The sequence below is a fragment of the Myxocyprinus asiaticus genome, chromosome 46 (assembly GCF_019703515.2).
Source record: "Myxocyprinus asiaticus isolate MX2 ecotype Aquarium Trade chromosome 46, UBuf_Myxa_2, whole genome shotgun sequence".
NCBI classification, from domain to species: domain Eukaryota; kingdom Metazoa; phylum Chordata; class Actinopteri; order Cypriniformes; family Catostomidae; genus Myxocyprinus; species Myxocyprinus asiaticus.
Window position 1 is genome coordinate 16,243,420 of NC_059389.1, and position 18,192 is coordinate 16,261,611.

The 18,192-nt window shown below is 39.8% G+C and overlaps 1 protein-coding gene across 4 annotated transcripts in view; it reads right to left on the minus strand.

The window, feature by feature from the left end:
* Window positions 1–11,872: 11,872 nt before the first annotated feature.
* LOC127436015 (serine/threonine-protein kinase WNK1-like) overlaps window positions 11,873–18,192 on the minus strand; it is a 35,718-nt gene continuing 29,398 nt past the window's right edge. For all 4 annotated transcript variants that reach the window (XM_051689898.1, XM_051689896.1, XM_051689894.1 and 1 more), the window contains exons 22-24: window positions 18,059–18,163; window positions 14,027–14,211; window positions 11,873–13,918 (exon numbers count right to left, since the gene is read on the minus strand). In XM_051689898.1, coding sequence (XP_051545858.1) covers window positions 13,631–13,918; window positions 14,027–14,211; window positions 18,059–18,163 — 578 coding nt within the window. In that variant the 3' untranslated portion in view covers window positions 11,873–13,630. The remainder of the gene's footprint in view (window positions 13,919–14,026; window positions 14,212–18,058; window positions 18,164–18,192) is intronic.

The following is an 18,192-nucleotide window of genomic DNA, read 5'->3' on the forward strand; positions in this document are numbered from 1 at the left end:
ACACAGTCCTCGGCTGTGTGCATCGCTGACGTATGCACATGCTATTGGCTGTACTAAAAGAGTAAAACAAAGAAGTTGTAGTGGGCACATGTCAAATGTGTTCTTATTTGCTCACGGTCAGAAGAGTATACTCACAAAGGCAACGCGGTTGACCAGACACGAGCCGATCCGGAACATGCAAAAACTAAATATACCTGGACCATACTTCATCAAGCTAACATGATAAGAAAATTATTCCCTTTTCATTATAATGATCAGTGTTGGGTAAATTACTTAAAGTAATCCACTACAAATTACTATTTATTCAAAATTGTAATCAGATTACTTTCTGAATACATAATTGAAAAAGTAATCACATTACATACTAATTAATTTGTGTTTAAGTTACAGTACTTTCTAAAACACTTAACAGAAAGTTCGTCAATCCGCGCATCTTATCACATGGCTTGTTGAGCGCATTACTGCGGAGACATAGCGCGTGTGGATGCTCACACTATTCTCCGCAGCATCCACGCACAACTCACCACGCGCCCCACCGAGAGTGGAAACCACACATTATAGCGACCACGAGGAGGTTACCCCATGTGACTCTACTCTCCCTAGCAACCGGGCCAATTTGGTTGCTTAGGATACCTGGCTGGAGTCACTCAGCATGCCCTGGATTAAAACTTGCGACTCCAGAGGTGGTGGTCAGCGTCAATACTTGCTAAACTACCCAGCCCCCCCCCCCCCCAATAATGCCATCTTTAATCTGCAAAGGTGACACAGAAGCTGCATCTGAAGTGGCATATATACCAAGAAAAGGTGGCATACTTATGGCATTTACACAACAATCACAATATTGCATAAATAGTGTTATAAGATTAATGTTTTGAATATATAATTATGAATATAGAAATATGAAATGAATGGAAATATGAAATTATACTTTTAAATATGAAACAATAAATTATGAAATATATGCACCATCCTGACGACAACAAAGCTGCTCTGATGCTGCAATTCATTTACACAGAACCAAAGCAGCATCAGAACTGCCTTTAAAATGGGGCTGAAGCAGGCATTATTTAGTCTGGTTTTTATGGGGCATTGCATCTTTACACAGAATTTTTAGCAGGCACATAGTGGCATTTACTCAGCTGTGTAATGAAATCTTATTACTATTTTAGGAATGTTTAACCCAATACATTAAGGAATATTCAAGGTTCAATAAAAGTTACAGTAAAGTACTTACAATGGAAGTGTAAGAGGACAATTTGTATGGTAATTTTGGGGATTTAGGGTTTACACTGTTATGTCCTCATGGCAATTATGTTGTAAATGTGGAAATAACTTTACACAGAAAAGGTTTGTAAGCGATTTTATCACACTCAAATCATGTTAACACACATATTGTTTATTTTTTGTGGCTATACTTTTGAAACAGTGAGTATTTTAACATTTATAGATTGGCCCTATTTATTTCCATTGTAAGTGACCTGTAAGATTTGTACTTTTTTTTTCTTTAAAGGAGAGACAAGTCAAAAAATGAATAGTGTGGTAACATTATGCCACAAATGCTGTCAGTTGAGTTTTACTTTTTTGAACCCTGAATATTTCTTTAAAAGTAATTAACTTCATGAGAAGTCAGCAACTATAATCCAAGTACTGGAATTTAAAATGTAATGTATTACACTGCTTTTTTATATACATAAAGTAATCAGTAACAAATTATTTTAAAATGAGATTACACCCAAAACTAATAATGATACACCCCTTTAACAAAAGTAAGCTACTAGTAATCCAAGCGACAGTTTATTGCCCTAATGTAAAAGATTACAGGGGAGCCTAATAGTAAGATCCATATTCAGTTCAATCCGAGTGACGTTCAGTAGAGTCTGGCTGCAATCTTAATATAGATTGATAGATAATAGATAATCCCTGCTGCAGCAGCAGTTCATCCACTGGGGTGTAATCCTAATGATGACATTGACATTTAAAATAATTGTATGAACTCCAATTACATCTAAACACACTTTAATAAAAATGCTTTAATCATTGCACAAAAGGTAGTGGATAAATAGGCTTACTTGTATTTCTAAACAAGAACAATGGAGGAGCTGCAACAGGTAATTTCACGTTGTCCTTAATATTATTAGCAGTAGTTCACTCTGGCTGAGTTCTAAACTGCATACTACTCATACTACTATTACTACTTCTGCTATATGTGTCTGTGGCAGAAATAGTATGAGTAGTATTGTAGTATGCAGTTTCGAACCCTGTCTCAAAAGTGCTGGCACATCTTCCCTGCCCCTTTCCTTAAATTCGTCCAATAGTGTTGAAGCATTGCGCGCACTGCGTGAATATACAACCTTCCTGCTCTTACATTGTGCATGGCCCATGAGACCTTTTTCCGCTTCCGCCTTATTTATCAGCGTTAATCTAGCAAGTTTTTTATATTATACATTTTTTAAATATTGAGTGTAAGTTATACTTTATACTTTGTGTTATAATGAAGAATTAGTTTTAAAAAATAAATTACTACAGCTGTGAGGGGGTTTCTATTACAGCTGCTGAGAGAGTGACAGTAAATTTGGCATCTTCTCCCATTTTACTGTCTTAATCCACCGCTCTATACATTTTTCCTCTTCTGGAAAGTCATTCAAATGTAATAGTGGATTTTTCGCCTGCTGTTGGAGCAAATAGGTAAGTGTAAATAATATTTGCTGTGATCTCCCATTCATCGCTGTGGAAGTGCAAACATTTACTTCCGCGTTCCAAAACCCGGGGTGTGAATAAGGTCTATTCTGTTTACAAAGAGGATACTGACAGCTTTTAATATTTCGCTCTTAGAAATCACGCATGGAGGGTTGCAGTGGCAGGCAAGAGGAGACAACAAACAAGTGTTTCGGGCAGGTACGTGCTTTCAAGGAAAATAATAAGCACTGAAGGGGCCGTTCAGATGAATGGGTTCTTGCGCTAAAAAGCTAGACGCAGCGCAACGCATATAACAGAACGCCGGTGTCCCGAGACGCGTTTTAAAGGAACATTCCTTATTCAATACAAGGTAACCTCAATCGACAGCATTGTGGTATAATGTTGATTACCACAAAACAATAATTACGACTCGTCGTTCCTTTTCTTTAAAAAAAAAAAAACCCCCAGCAAAAATCGAGGTTACAGTGAAGCACTTACAATGGAAGTGAATGGGGCCAATTTTCTGAGGGTTTAAAGGCAGAGATGTGAAGCTTATTATTTTATAAAAGCACTTACATTAATTTTTCTGTTAAAACTCATGTATTATTTGAGCTGTAATGTTTAAATAGTCATTTTTACATTCGTTTTAGGGTTTGTTGACATCACATCGTCATGGCAATGAAGTTGTAAAATTGGCTGTAATTTTACACAAAAAAGGTTAGTAAGCAATATTATAACACTAAAATCATGTTAACACCCATATATGTCTTGTGGCTGTACTTTTGAAACAGTGAGTATTTTACTTTTACGGATTGGTCCCATTCACTCAGATTTGTGTTTTTTTTTTTTTTTAAAAGAAAAGGAGGGACAAGTCAAAATGTATTTTTGTGAAAATCAACATTGTGCTACAAATGCTGTTGACTGAGCTAAACTTATATTGAACCCAGAATATTCCTTTAATAGCATCTGGCTGTATGATAAAGCAGCACTCCTGCACCGAAAAAACAGCTGGATTCATTGCAGCGTCCGTTTAGCGAAGGGGTTTTCAAAATATTTGATGCCAAGGACCCCCACATATGTCAGTCACCTTGCGAGGGACCCCCTCCTTAAATATATAAAGGCTGCTACGTATTTTTGTGTGAAGACCTGAGAAAAATTAAGATTTTTTTTTTTTTTGTGTGATATTAAAGACGATTTAATTAGCTTTTATATTGTTATTGTACTAAAGCCAAAAGTAATTATTAAAATATTATCTCTAGGGATGTAACAAGGTATTGGCCAATTATTTACCAAATTAAAACCATTGGCTATGACCATCAATATAAACACCAATACTAACCAGTTTTTTCATATCGGCATTTTCAGGCTTACAGTTGCAACAAAAAGTTTGTGAACCCTTTGGAATTACCTGGATTACTCATAAAATGTGGTCTGATCTTCATCTAAATCACAGTAATACAATCTAAAAACACAATCTGACTTATCTAATAACACACAAACAGTTGTACTTTTCACATTTCATTGAAGACACTGAGTAATCATTCACAGTGCAGGCTGGAAAAATTAAGTGAACCACTTTTCCATAAAATCTTATTGGAGTCAGGTGTTTCTATTGATTGTGTTTCTAAGGAGATGAGATTGGAAGTGTGGGTTGCACAGGTGCTCTGCCCTTAAAATAAAGGCACACAAAGACTGGGTACTGAAAAATCTGTTCTTCTCAAGAGAGATTGTTTAGTATAAACCAAGGGTGGGGAACCCTGCTCCTGGAGGGCCACTGTCCTGCAGAGTTTAGCTCCAACCCTAATCAGACAAACCTGAGGAAACTAATCATGGTCTCCAGGATTACTTGAAAAATGTAAGGGCAGGTGTGTTTGTTTAGGGTTGGAGCTAAACTCTGCAGGACAGTGGCCCTCCAGGAGCAGGGTTCCCCACCCCTGGTGTAAACCATGCCTCTGTCCCAACAACTTTCACAGGCCCTTAGAAGATGCATTACAGAGATGCGCAAAGCTGGAAAAGGCTACAAAATCATTGTTAAAGACCTGGGTGTTCATCAGTCTTCAAGTGGGTGTCCTGCAAAGATCACTCCAAGAGCACAAGGGGATATCCTGAAAGAGGTGAGAAAAACCCAAAGGTAACAGCAAAAGACCTCCAGAAAACTACAAACTGCGAAAGTCTTTGTTCATGTGTCCACTATCAGAAAAACACTGAACAAGAATGGTGTTCATGGAAGGACACGTCAAAGGAAACCACTGCTGTCCAAAAAACATTGTGGCACTTCAAGTTCTCAAGACCACCTGGATATTCCAAACGCTTCTGGGAAAATGATTTGTGGACAGTTGAAACAAAGTTGAACTTTTTGGCAAAAATGGGCAACGCTATGTGTGGAGGCTCCTCCACAATCCTCTCTTAGGATGTTCTAGTCTTTTGCACCTGATGTGGTGCACCTGATTCTAATTTTATGCATTGTGGCGGAATGATCCGCCCCTCTGGCTCGTCATCGTCGCCCCGCCTCTTAAGGCCGCCCTTCAGCCAGGCTCACGACGGGAGTTGGGCGGGAGAGCGAGAAGAGGTGCATAATTAATAAGCCTCGTTTAGTCAACGGTGAATAAAGCACACCGGATGGGGATAATGCTTCATCACCGCTGTCTTTAAAACGCAGTGCGCACCTCTGTTTGGGGAGCCGGTTTCAAATCTCCATGTGTGCACACACTGGCATCCTCGCACGCCCAGGACCAGAGCTGGGAGGGATCGGATGAGTGGACGCGCTCCCGGACCCGTTCTTCGTAATGAGTATGAGTCGCAGTGGGTGAACTGCTCACGTTGCCGCCGACGGGCTAGATACCAGGCCGCCTTCCCCTCATGCTTGACTGGGAAGATAAACGCCCGTGACGCCGCCGCCCCACGCGCCGTGGACTTTGGAGGGGAACGTGAGCGGCCGACTTACCCAGCCCGTGCCTGCGCTTTCCTTTGAACACTACCCCGCCCCTTTCACGGAGCCCCGTTTCACAGCGAGGATGCCAGATTTCCCTTTTATTATGAACACTATTCCCCCTTGGACACTTTATTACCCCTTTTAGACATTTTTACGTTTATTATTGTTTCCAATAAATGCCTCTCCGAGGCTTGACCCCACACCCACTGTGTCTTGTCTCTTGCTTACCCTGCCACAGCATTTTAAGTAGTAAATAAATGTGGGGGTCTGTTTCCTCACCAAAAATTGCATTTCTATTAAGTAAATTTTACAAATAATTTTAAAGACATTTCTTCAGTTTTATTAGTTTATATTACCACCTCTTAATATTGTTAAAATGAAGATCTAATGTCCTTATGTTGAAAAAGACAAAGGTTTTCATGGGGTGTCCTATCTTTTTCACATGATTGTATACACAAGTGCAATAGTGGGTGAAAGTCTTGGGTGCAGTTCCGAGCAACAGCAGTCATGAAAGTGATGAGACATATTGTAAATTAGTATAAACATCAGATTTACACAACACAATTTACATATCTAATCTACACATTACACACAACACAATATACAAATAGTATACAATGTACAGTATACAATATAGAATACACGGTATACAATAAAAAGTGTATACATAAAATATACAGTAGGTTGTATTGTGTTGTATTGACATTCAGGCTGACAGTTGATAGTCAGGTGCCAGTGTGTTAAGAGAGAATATAATTTATGACAGTGCAGTGTAAGATTAATAAAGTGCACAGCTGATGTATATTGATCGTGAGAGATCAAGAGTTCAGAAGTCTGATTGCTCAGGGGAAGAAGCTGTCATGAAGTTGGCTGGTGCAAGTCCTGATGCTGCGATACCGCCTGCCTGATGGTAGCAGTGAGAGCAGCCCGTGGCCGGAGTCTCTGATGATCCTCTGAGCTTTTTTCACACACCGCCTGGTATATATGTCCTGGAGGGAGGGACGCTCACCTCCGAAGATGTGTCTGGCAGTTCACACCACCCTATGCAGGGCTTTGCGGTTGAGGGCGGTGCTGTTGCCGTATCAGGCAGTGATGCAGCCAGTCAGGATGCTTTCTACAGTGCGGGTGTAGAACTGTGTGAGCAGTAGCAGTTCTAGCTTTGGGGGGGGGGGGGTCTGTGTGGGTGCCTCGTGCCGCCCCCCCGCAAGATGTCGCCCATGCCTAAATCCATCACTGCGTGTGAGGATGTGGTGGTTCATTCCAAACTTCCTCAGCCATCTCAGGAAGAAGAGGCGCTGGTGAGCCTTCTTCACAATGGCCTCAGTGTGGACGGACCATGTGAGTTCCTCAGTGATGTAGACAATGAGGAACTTGAAGCTGCTGACTCTTTCCACCGGTGCTCCATTGATGGTGATGGGGCTGTGTTCTCTGTCTTTCCTCCTGAAGTCCACCACAAGCTCCTTGGTCTTGCTGTCGTTGAGGGAGAGGTTGTGCTCCTGACACCAGTGTGTCAGAGTGTGCACCTCCTCTCTGTAGGCTGTTTCATCATTGTCAGTGATCAGACCTACCACTGTCGTATTGTCAGCAAATTTAATGATGGCATTGGAGCTATGTGTTGCCACACAGTCATGTGTGTACAAGGAATACAGTAGTGGGCTGAGAACACAGCCCTGCAGGGCTCCAGTGTTGAGGGTCAGTGATGATGAGATGTTGCTGCCCATTCTAACCACCTGGCGTCTGCTTGACAGGAAGTCCAGGATCCAGCTGCACAGCGAGCTGTTTAAGCCTAGAGCCCGGAGTTTCTCATCAAGCTTGGAGGGCACTATGGTGTTGAATGCTGAGCTGTAGTCTACAAACAGCATTTTCACACATGTGTTCCTTTTTCCAGGTGGGAGAGTGCAGTGTGTATTGTAGATGCAATGGCATCATCAGTGGAGCGGTTGTTGTGGTATGAGTCCAGTGATGGAGGCAGCACAGAGCAGATGTAATCTCTGATTAGTCTCTCAAAGCAGTTGCTGATGATGGGGGTCAGAGCAGCAGGACGCCAGTCATTTAAGCAAGTGATTTTGGATTGCTTTGTACAGGCACAATGGAGGATGTTTTAAAGTATGTGGGGACTACAGACAAGGAGAGGGAAAGGTTGAAAATGTCCGTAAAATCACCAGCCAGTTGGTTCGCGCACGCTCTGATGACACGGCCCAGAATGCCGTCTGGACCCGCGGCTTTATGGATATTCACCCGTCGGAAGGATCGGGTTACATCCGCTACAGAGACGGAGAGTGAAGGCAGCGGTGTTCCCGCTTTTATTCCCTTTGAAGTCCGTGATGATATTAATTCCCTGCCACATGCTTCTAGAATCGATGGTGTTGAACTGTCCTTCAATCTGGGATGTTGAAAGAAGGCCCAATAACACCTCAAGGTGATAGAATTTACATGGTGCTTTCATACAAATAAGTTAAGCTCAATCAACATCATTTGTGGCAAAATGTTGATTACCACAAATAAATAAATTAAATAAAAGCAGTTACAGTGAGGCACTTACAATGGAAGTGAATGGGGCCGGTCCATAAACGCTAATATACAAATAGTTTCAAAAGTACAGCCACAAGACGTAACACGATTTTAGTTGTTATGACAACGAAGTTGTAATATTGGATTTAACTTTGTAATAAGATTATAAAAAGAGTTTAACATAAGAATACGTTAAATATAACCTATTCTAAAGCCCAGTAGCCAGATATTTTTGAAGTGTTATCCCCCTGTTTTTTCAAAGTACACATGCATTTTTCAAAAATATGACTGGTATCCACTGTAGTAACATTGTTTCTGTTTGGGGTCAGTTTAACCCCAGCAAAAACATGCTGTAGTGAAATATACGGCCCAATACTTAAAGGAATATTCCAGGTTCAATACAAATTCATCTAAATTGACAGCATTTGTGGCATAATGTTGATTACCACAAAAGTTAATTTCCACTAATTTCTCCTTTTTTAAAAGGCTCCAGTGAGGCACTTACAATGGAAGTGAATGGGGCCAATTTTTGGAGGGTTTAAACAAAGAAATGTGAAGCCGAAAATTTTAAAAAAGCACTTTCATTCTTCTGTTAAAAGTTTTCTTCTGTTTAAATCTGTTTTTTTTTTGTTTGTTTTTTTTTAAATTGTTTTAAGGTTTGTGTTTACAGCATTACATTGTCATGGCAACAAAGTTGTAAAATTGGCTATAACTTTAAACAAAAGGTAAGTGATTTTATCACACTAAAATCATGTTAAACACATATTGTTAAACTTTTTTGGCAATACTTTTGAAACAGTGACTATTTTAACGTTACGAATTGGCCCAATTCACTTCCAAGGTGTAAGTACCTCACTGGAACCCAGATTTTTGCTTTTTTTTTTATATAGAAAAGGAGGGCAATCAACTTATTTTTGTGGTTATCAACATTGTGCCACAAATGCTGTCGATTGATCTTTTGATCTTAACTTGTATTGAACCCGGAATGTTCCTTTTAAATGTAGAGTATACATTTTTTCAAGCTAATTAAATGGATTTGGGGTTTCTCTTTTAGGGCGTAATTCCACATTAAGGTAAAACACTAGTTAGTCAGCTTCACTTTTGATATATTTGCTTCTCTCTGTGTTCTTAGGTCAGCAGCTGACATGGCTGACCTGTCCTCATCTGATCCTCTGCTGGATTCTGAGCAACAGAGGAAGCTGAGACAGCAGCAGCTGCAGCAAAAGTTCAGATAGGAAATGGAGGCTAAGAAGCTGCTACAGGGACAACCACAGCAGGAAACTCCACATTCAAATCCTTCCACAGGGCATACGAGGCATCCAAAGCAAGGTGCGACTGAAAAATTTAGCACGGTAGGCCAAAGTGTAATGGGTTCATGTTTTTGCCATGAGTATAAAAGATTTAAGCCTTGTCCTGGAGGAGTGTCAGGTTTATTGCAATCTCCATTGATGGGTTTATAGTTTTAGGTCACGCTGTAGGTCCAGTTAACCACACTACTCCAACCGGACACCTGGTGATGACTAAGCAGGAGGGTGTCTGGCTGGTAAGGAGTATTTTTAGGAAAGACAAGGTCATGGCACATGTGCCTTGGGGAACATATGGTATGAAAAAGATTATATCTGCGCTGCCACTGATTGGACGTTGAAGATAAATACTGGGTGCTTTAATAGGTCTCACTAAGATAGTGAAATACACTATATGAGCAAAATTACATGGACAACCAAAACCACACCCAGATTTGCTTGAGTATTTCATTTCAAAACCATTTCCATGAATTGGTTCTCCATAACAGCTTCCACTCTTCTTGGAAACCTTTACACTAGATGTTTAAACATGATGTGTTCAGCTGGGTTTAGGTCTGGGCTTTGTGCAGGCCAGTCAAGTTCTTTCGACTCATCCCTCCTTTTCTTTAAACAAAGCAGAAATGGAGGTTACAGTGAGGCACTCACTATGGAAGTGAATGGGGCCAATTTTCGGAGGGTTTAAAGACAGAAATGAGAAACTGATAATTTTATAAAAGCACTTACATTAATTCTTCTTAAGACTTGTGTATTATTTGACCTGTAAAGTTGTTTAAATCATGCATGATTACAGTGATTGCAGCATTGTTGTAATGGCAATGAAGTTGTAAAATTGTATATAACTTTACACCGATAACGTTAGTAAACGATTTTATCACACTTAAATCATGTTAATGCATGTTGTTTATGTCTTGTGGCTATACTTTTAAAACTGAGTATTTAAATAATTACGGATTGGTCCTGTTCACTTCCATTGTAAATGCCTCACTGTAACCCAGATTTCTGCTTTTTTTAAAGGAGGGACAAAGTCAAAATTAATATTTGTGGTAAGCAACATTATGCCGCAAATGCTGTCGATTGAGCTTAACTTTCGACTTAAAATTTTATTCCTTTAATGGTAAACAGAGCATGGATGTCAACTGAACAAGGCCAAAAGATATTAGAGTTATGTATGCAAACATTTCTGTCTTCTCCTCAGATGACCCAGAAATATGGGACTTCACTCTAGATGGCATCGATATGCTTGATGATCCTGCAGGAAGCTCTTCGGAACTTCTTGTACCACCACACCAAGCCAACACAAAATGATGACATGCAGCAAGACCTCTCAGAGAGCCCAATACCTGAGACCACCAGCTCAACCTCAGGGGCATGTTGTTCCTCAAGGCCAGGGAGGATATGACCAATTCAGATTGTCAATGGGAGGAGGGAAGATCATTCTCAAAATAAATACATGGTCATTCAGCATCTTTGGAATAAGCAAGTGTATTCTTGCTCATTTGCAAGGGCATGCCCAGCTCTGGTTTTGCCTCTTTACTCATGCATACATCACACATCCCCAGTATAAATAGCCAGTAACTTGGCACTCTCATAGCTTGCAGCCTGTAGTCCTTAATTCTATAACCAGCCTGTGCTTGTTGACTTTGGTTGTCCATTAAAGAGAATAACTTTTTATCTTCCATATGAATCTTTAGCTTCTTGTTTAATGTGGACATTGATAAATGTTGTTTTAATTAAGGTGGACAGCAGAGCCCATACAGACAAGACCAGATGGTGAATAAACAAAGACTGGACACAACTATTTTTCTTGTAGAAAATCAAATTAGTTTTTTTCTTTTTGTTTTAATTTTTGTATATGTAAAGCTAATAAATGTCACAATGTTTGTTTTTGACTGATGGAGCTTATGTTTGTAGTACAACAAATTTATGTTATACTTTTTAATGTCTAGTTATTGGTCACTTTGGATTAAAAGGTTCAATGCAATGTTTCTGGTTCAATATAATGTTTTGGGTTCAATGCAAGTTGAGCTCAATCAACAGCATTTGTGGCATAATGTTGATTACCAAAACAAAACAAAAAAAACAGTAAGGCATTTTAATGGAAGTGAATGGGTCCAGTCCTTAAACATGAAAATACTCATTGTTTCAAAGGTATAGTCATAAGATGCAATACATGTAAACATGATTTTAGCAATAAAATCCAATACCAAAATTATAGGGTTTAGTTGTCACAACAACAAAGTTGTAATATTGGATATAAAATGAAACAGATAAGGTTATAACATGTATAATGTTTATGCCTTGTGGCTATAATTTTTAAATGGTGTGTATTTTAGCTTTTATAGACTGGTTCCATTCACTTCCATTGTAAATGAAAATTATTTTTGTGGTGACTGAATTTACTTGAATTGAACCCGGAACATTAATTTTACAAGAAATATACAATGAGAAATAAAAAGTCAAAAAATGTTTTATTAGGCCTTTGAATATATACATTTTTTTTACAAGACTGACAAACAAAATCATAGTCACCAAGACCCTGGGCTGAAAATAACTGACAAACACATCAGCAGCAATTGCTTCCCCCCCCCTTGACCACATACATTTAATGTTGTTTTTCTATAGGCACAGGTGTGAGAAGTGGGTGAAAACATGCAGTTTTCAGAATTAATAATGTGACTGACAACAGGTGTGTATGCTTGTGATTATTAGTGGTATTTTAACAGTTTCACTTAATGTGGTTCTGGTCAATTAAAGAGGATTCACGGACAGACAGATCTGTGCACTCAAGTATCAAAAGTAACAAGTAAAACTCCCCAGTCTGATAACCTTTAAACTGTGCATATTCTGCACTGCAGTAACAAATACCTTCTCTAGAGAAGTGGATCATTTCAGAGGTGAGAGGAAGTCACATCTGCAAAACAATTGGCACTCAATGTGTGGCTTTAGGAAAATAGTATTTTGGGGGACTGATCCAAAAACATGAAGACAAATTGGTGCTGTAGCTTAATACTGTACTTCCTTTCTTGCTGTAGTTGAAAATGCACCATGTTGAATATCTGAACACTTTTTCCATGGATAAAATGAAATCATACATCCTATTTTGGTTACAATGGCCAAAATCAAGTGAATGCAATTACAATTTCATTAACCTCTACAGGCAGGTTTGCATGGGATATGCATTTTTGTAAGACAGTCAAGGGAAATCATTATTCTGTGGTTTAAGTCTAGCTTCATTCAAAATGAAAGCAACATTGTGATATGATGAATTATGCTTTCATTAATAAAGGCTGACAGGATGCCCACCTTCAAGGACCACCCATAATCAAATAAAGCTCTCCATCCACCTAGATAAAAAAGGGTGTATAGGGGTAGTGGTGACTGTCTAAACAAGATGCACAGTATTTTATTATAAGTTGATCATAAATTATATAAAATGTCATGAATGAACAATGCTATGAAATATGTGGAAGTATGAAGAGCTATAAAACCCTGCTTTAACATTCCTCAATTGTACATCTTTGTCCTTTCTACTCCAACTTGTTTTGAAAATTAAGTATATTTTAAAGTAAAGAGAGAACCCCCAATACTTGCCAGATATTTTTCTAAAATGCGTCTCCCAACGAAAATATATATTTTTTTATTCCAGCATCCCTACCTTCTTTACCCATTTTCCCAACATTCTAAACTCATGAATGTAGGATACACATTGTCAGCACCTGTTCAAACTTGTGTTGGTACCGAAGACCATCCACCCCCTCACTCCTCCTCTCTCCGTTTATCCAAATCATTATTTCTTTACGGTAAACTGCAGATGACTAGCTGGATATATGTTTTGCGGCACTGTAGTTCACTGGTTACACCATTTTATTTTATTACAATAAAGACAGCATCCATACCGTATGATACAAGGCTAACAAGAATATAAACCAGTCTAATCCCTTCCATCCCTTGTTGTCTAAATGTACACATTCATCTATCCGGCCAAAAATCTCATTCCAATATTTAAATCAACACTTTAAAATAGCAGGTTTAGTAGGATTCTAAATCACATCATATGGACTTCTAAGTTGTTGTAAACTGTTAGATGAATCATGCCACTCTTTGGGGATGTCAAAGGACCAGCCCCTTGAAAACCACCTTAAAATCTCAACCTCATGAGGCACAGCCTGTCCCTTTACTTTCTTATTCCAACTCTTCCACAGCTGTTTCAGCTTGCCTGAGTGGTCCGTAGATTTGTTGACCCACAGCTGTTTCCAGATTTGTGGACTCCTGAGGGTGTGAGGAAGCCCTGCTGTAGCCCTGCAGTGGGAGCTGCTGGCTCCAGCGGGCCCACCTGAGTCCACTGTGGAGTGCTGTATGTGGGGCTGGGGAAGCCAAACTGTGGATTGTTCAGACACAGTGAACCCTTGCGTTCTATTGAGAGGTTCATGGTTGCTGGCATGTGGCCACCAATGGAGCAGAGCTGACCTGGTGCAGAGTATTTACGTGGCATCATCTGAGGAAGAGAGTTCACTTAAGATCATTACCAATTTAATATACATAAACTGTTGATAATCTATAGCACAAATTAATAAAGCATGTTTGGAATGGAAAGTTAACATACGCCATGGGTAAGTGCGTTTTTCTTGGAGCCTTTCTTGACCTGTGGCATCTTGTTCTTGGCATCCCTGGCCCAGTTATCAACCAACTGATGAAGGTCATCTGTAAATGTGCCTTTGCGTGGCAGATTAGTAGCAGGTGTTTGGTCCTGGTTCTGTCCATTCTCTGCTCTTTCTGGACTTGTGTTCCCTACAAATTACAATCAATATTTATTGATTTAGAAGAACTGTAAAAATATTTGAGCTGTCAGAATTAACGCGTTAACGCATGCAATACATTTTTAAAGTTAAACGCAATTAATGCATTTACGGTTAATACAGCATAGACACTGGTGTGAAGGGCGGAACATTTGTAATGTGTCCACCCAGAGTCATTACACTGACACACGCCACAAACAAACACAAAACAGCGCCAGAGCCCTTCTACCAAGAGTAGCCTTCAAGCTTAGTATAAAACAGCATAATGCGGCGGTCCCATAGACATTCTATGGGTGGTACTGTCGTAACACGCTAGTTGACTGTTACGCTCTCTCCTATGATAGAGCCGCGGAGGTTATCATCTCTATAAATAAAATAATTTCTGACAGCACTTCTCTGTCAGTGATAAAATAAAGGAGAAAGGTGCTCTTAGCGCTATTTAAATGTACAAAACAAGCCCAGATGAGACTTGTGAGAGAAATCAAGTACTGTTCAGCCTATTTCAGCTGCATTTTAATTACCACAGAAGCATGCCAAATCTAATCAATCACCAAAACGCAGAATAAGACGTTTTTGTCTGCAAGCACTTTTCATGGTGAGTTTAAAGTGGCATTTGATGCCCTGATGTGAATCGTGAATGCAGCTTCATGATTGCTGTGGGAAAGTGGATAGCCACAGTCTACCAGCAGATTAATACAGTGCATCCGTAAAGTATTCACAGCACTTCACTTTTTCCACATTTTGTTATGTTACAGCCTTATTCCAAAATGGATTAAATTCATTATTTTCCTCAAAATTCTACAAACAATACCCCATAATGACAACGTGAAAGAAGTTTGTTTGAAATCTTTGCAAATTTATTAAAAAAAAAAAAATGAAAAAAAAATAAAAATAAAAAAATCACAAAATCACATAAGTATTCACAGCCTTTGCTCAATACTTTGTTGAAGCACCTTTGGCACCAATTACAGCCTCAAGTCTTTGAGTATGATGCTACAAGCTTGGCACACCTATTCTTGGGCAGTTTTTCCCATTCTTTTTTGCAGGACCTCTCAAGCTCCATCAGGTTGGATGGGGAGCGTCGGTGCACAACCATTTTCAGATTTCTCCAGAGATGTTCAATCTGGTTCAAGTCTGGGCCACTCAAGGACATTCACAGAGTTGTCCCGTAGCCACTCCTTTGTTATCTTGGCTGTGTGCTTAGGGTCGCTGTCCTGTTGGAAGATGAACCTTCACCCCAGTCTGAGGTCCAGAGTGCTCTGGAGCAGGTTTTTATCAAGGATGTCTCTGTACATTGCTGCATTCATCTTTCCCTCAATCCTGACTAGTCTCCCAGTTCCTGCTGCTGAAAAACATCCCCACAGCATGATACTGCCACCACCATGCTTCACTGTAGGGATGGTATTGGCCAGGTGATGAGCGGTGCCTGGTTTCCTCCAGGCATGACACTTGCCATTCAGTCCAAAGAGTTCAATCTTTGTTTCTCATAGTCTGAGAGTCCTTCAGGTGCCTTTTGGCAAACTCCAGGTGGGCTGTCATGTGCCTTTTACTGAGGAGTGGCTTCCGTCTGGCCGGGCAGCTATCTCTAGGAAGAGTCCTGGTGGTTCCAAACTTCTTCCATTTACAGATGATGGAGGCCACTGTGCTCATTGGGACCTTCAGTGCTGCAGAAATTTTTCTGTACCCTTCCCCAGATCTGTGCCTCGATACAATCCTGTCTCGGAGGTCTACAGACAATTCCTTGGACTTCATGGCTTGGTTTGTGCTCTGACATGCACTGTTAACTGTGGGACCTTATACAGTCAGGTGTGTGCCTTTCCAAATCATGTCCAATCAACTGAATTTACCACAGGTGGACTCCAATCAAGTTGTAAAAACATCTCAAGGATGATCAGTGGAAACAGGATGCACCTGAGCTCAATTTTGAGTGTCATGGCAAAGGCTATGAATACTTATGCACATGTGATTTTTTTCATTTTTAATAAATTTGCAAAGATTTCAAACAAACTTCTTTCACATTGTCATTATGGGGTATTGTTTGTAGAATTTTGAGGAAAATTATGAATTTAATCAATTTTGGAATAAGGCTGTAACCTAACAAAATATGGAAAAAGTGAAGCGCTGTGAATACTTTCCGGATGCACTGTATTGTGAAGGATGAGATTTTAAGAGATTTAATGCCCACTGTAATGAATATGCTACCAACAGGGAGACTAGTTCTTTCAGTTAGTTAAGCTCCCACTTAGGATGTGTTCACACTTGTAGTTCGGTTCTCTTGGTCCAGACCAAAAAAGAAAATGATACATTTAGTCCTGGTTCGATTAGCGTTCACACTGGCATTTTTAACACCGAACCTAAAGATACAAAACAAAAGGCATCAGGAAAAAGTTACAACATGATTGGACAGCTTTTATGACGTATATTTTTCGACGGAACTTGCCGAACATCAAAAACAATGCTGGCTGCTGGGCGAAATGCGCTCGTTATATTTATATATGGTGGTATTTTTACCAGCTGAGAACAAACGAAGAGCTAATAAAATGTGTAAAGGAGTCAAAACAGCACCAGGAATTCCTCCGTTGCACACACAGAAACAAAGATATGCTGCAAGGACGGCTGACGGCGTTTCCGACGCCTGTACCGAACTGTAATGGGCAACATAGCTCCTATGATGAGAAGAACCATGTATGCTTGAGGTCAGTATTAGGCAAATTACTTCCTGTTTTTGTTCAGTTTAGACATCTTTGGTCCATGTTGTGTTCATATATCAATCGAACCGCACCAGAGTTCGTTTGGAAGCGGACCGAGACCCACTATTCAGGCGTCTCGATCCGCTTGTTTGATGCGCACCAAGGTTCGGATGGCAGCATTCACACTTGTTCAAATGAACCGCACTAACAGAGCAATCGCACCAGAGTTCATTTTAATCGAACCAAACCTGCCAAGTGTGAACACACCCCTAGATTTGGGAAATGTTTAATGTTACTTGAATTGGTCCATTTTATTTTGTGAAAGGCTTTATTTGGAAAATGTTAATAAAGCATTATATTGAGGGCCTGGGTAGCTCAGAGAGTAAAGACGCTGACTACCACCCCTGGAGTCGCGAGTTCAAATCCAGGGCGTGCTGAGTGACTCCAGTCAGGTCTCCTAAGCAACCAAATTGGCCTGGTTGCCAGGGAGGGTAGTCACATGGGGTAACCTCCTTGTGGTTGCTATAATTTGGTTCGATCTCGGTGGGGAACGTGGTGAGTTGTGCGTGGATGCCGCAGAGAATAGTGTGAAGCCTCCACACGTGCTATGTCTCTACGGTAATGTACTCAACAAGCCATGTGATAAGATGCGCAGACTGACGGTCTCAGACACGGAGGCAACTGAGATTCATCCTATGCCACCCGGGTTGAGGTGAGTCACTACGCCACCATGAGGACTTAGAGCACATTGGGAATTTGCATTTCCAAATTGGGGAGAAAAAGGGAAAAATTAAAAAAATTAAGCATTATATTGTTACATATTGTTTTGTTTTCTTTCCCAAGATGGAAATAAATACATTTTGACAAGAAAAGAAGTATATATAGTGTCAAATTTCAGCACTTTCAAAATCTGTGATTAATCACAATTAACTACAAAAAAAATATGCGATTAATTGCTATTAATATTTGTAATCGATTGACAGCACTTAAAAAAAAAAAAAAAAAAAAAAAAAAATGCATTTTGGAAACCCTTGAATACTTAAAGAAATATTCCGGGTCCAATACAAGTTAAGCTCAATCGACAGCATTGAGCTTAACTTGTATTGAACAGAGGCTATTCCTATCTATCTATAATGATAAAAGTCAAACCTTGTGTCTGAACATATGAGCTTGACACGGTTTCAGATGTTGAAGCCTTCCCAGCAGCTGACAGGTTGACTGAACTTTGATCACTCTGTGCAGATTGTTTGTTCCCTAAACAAAACCAGAAACATTTCTAAAAA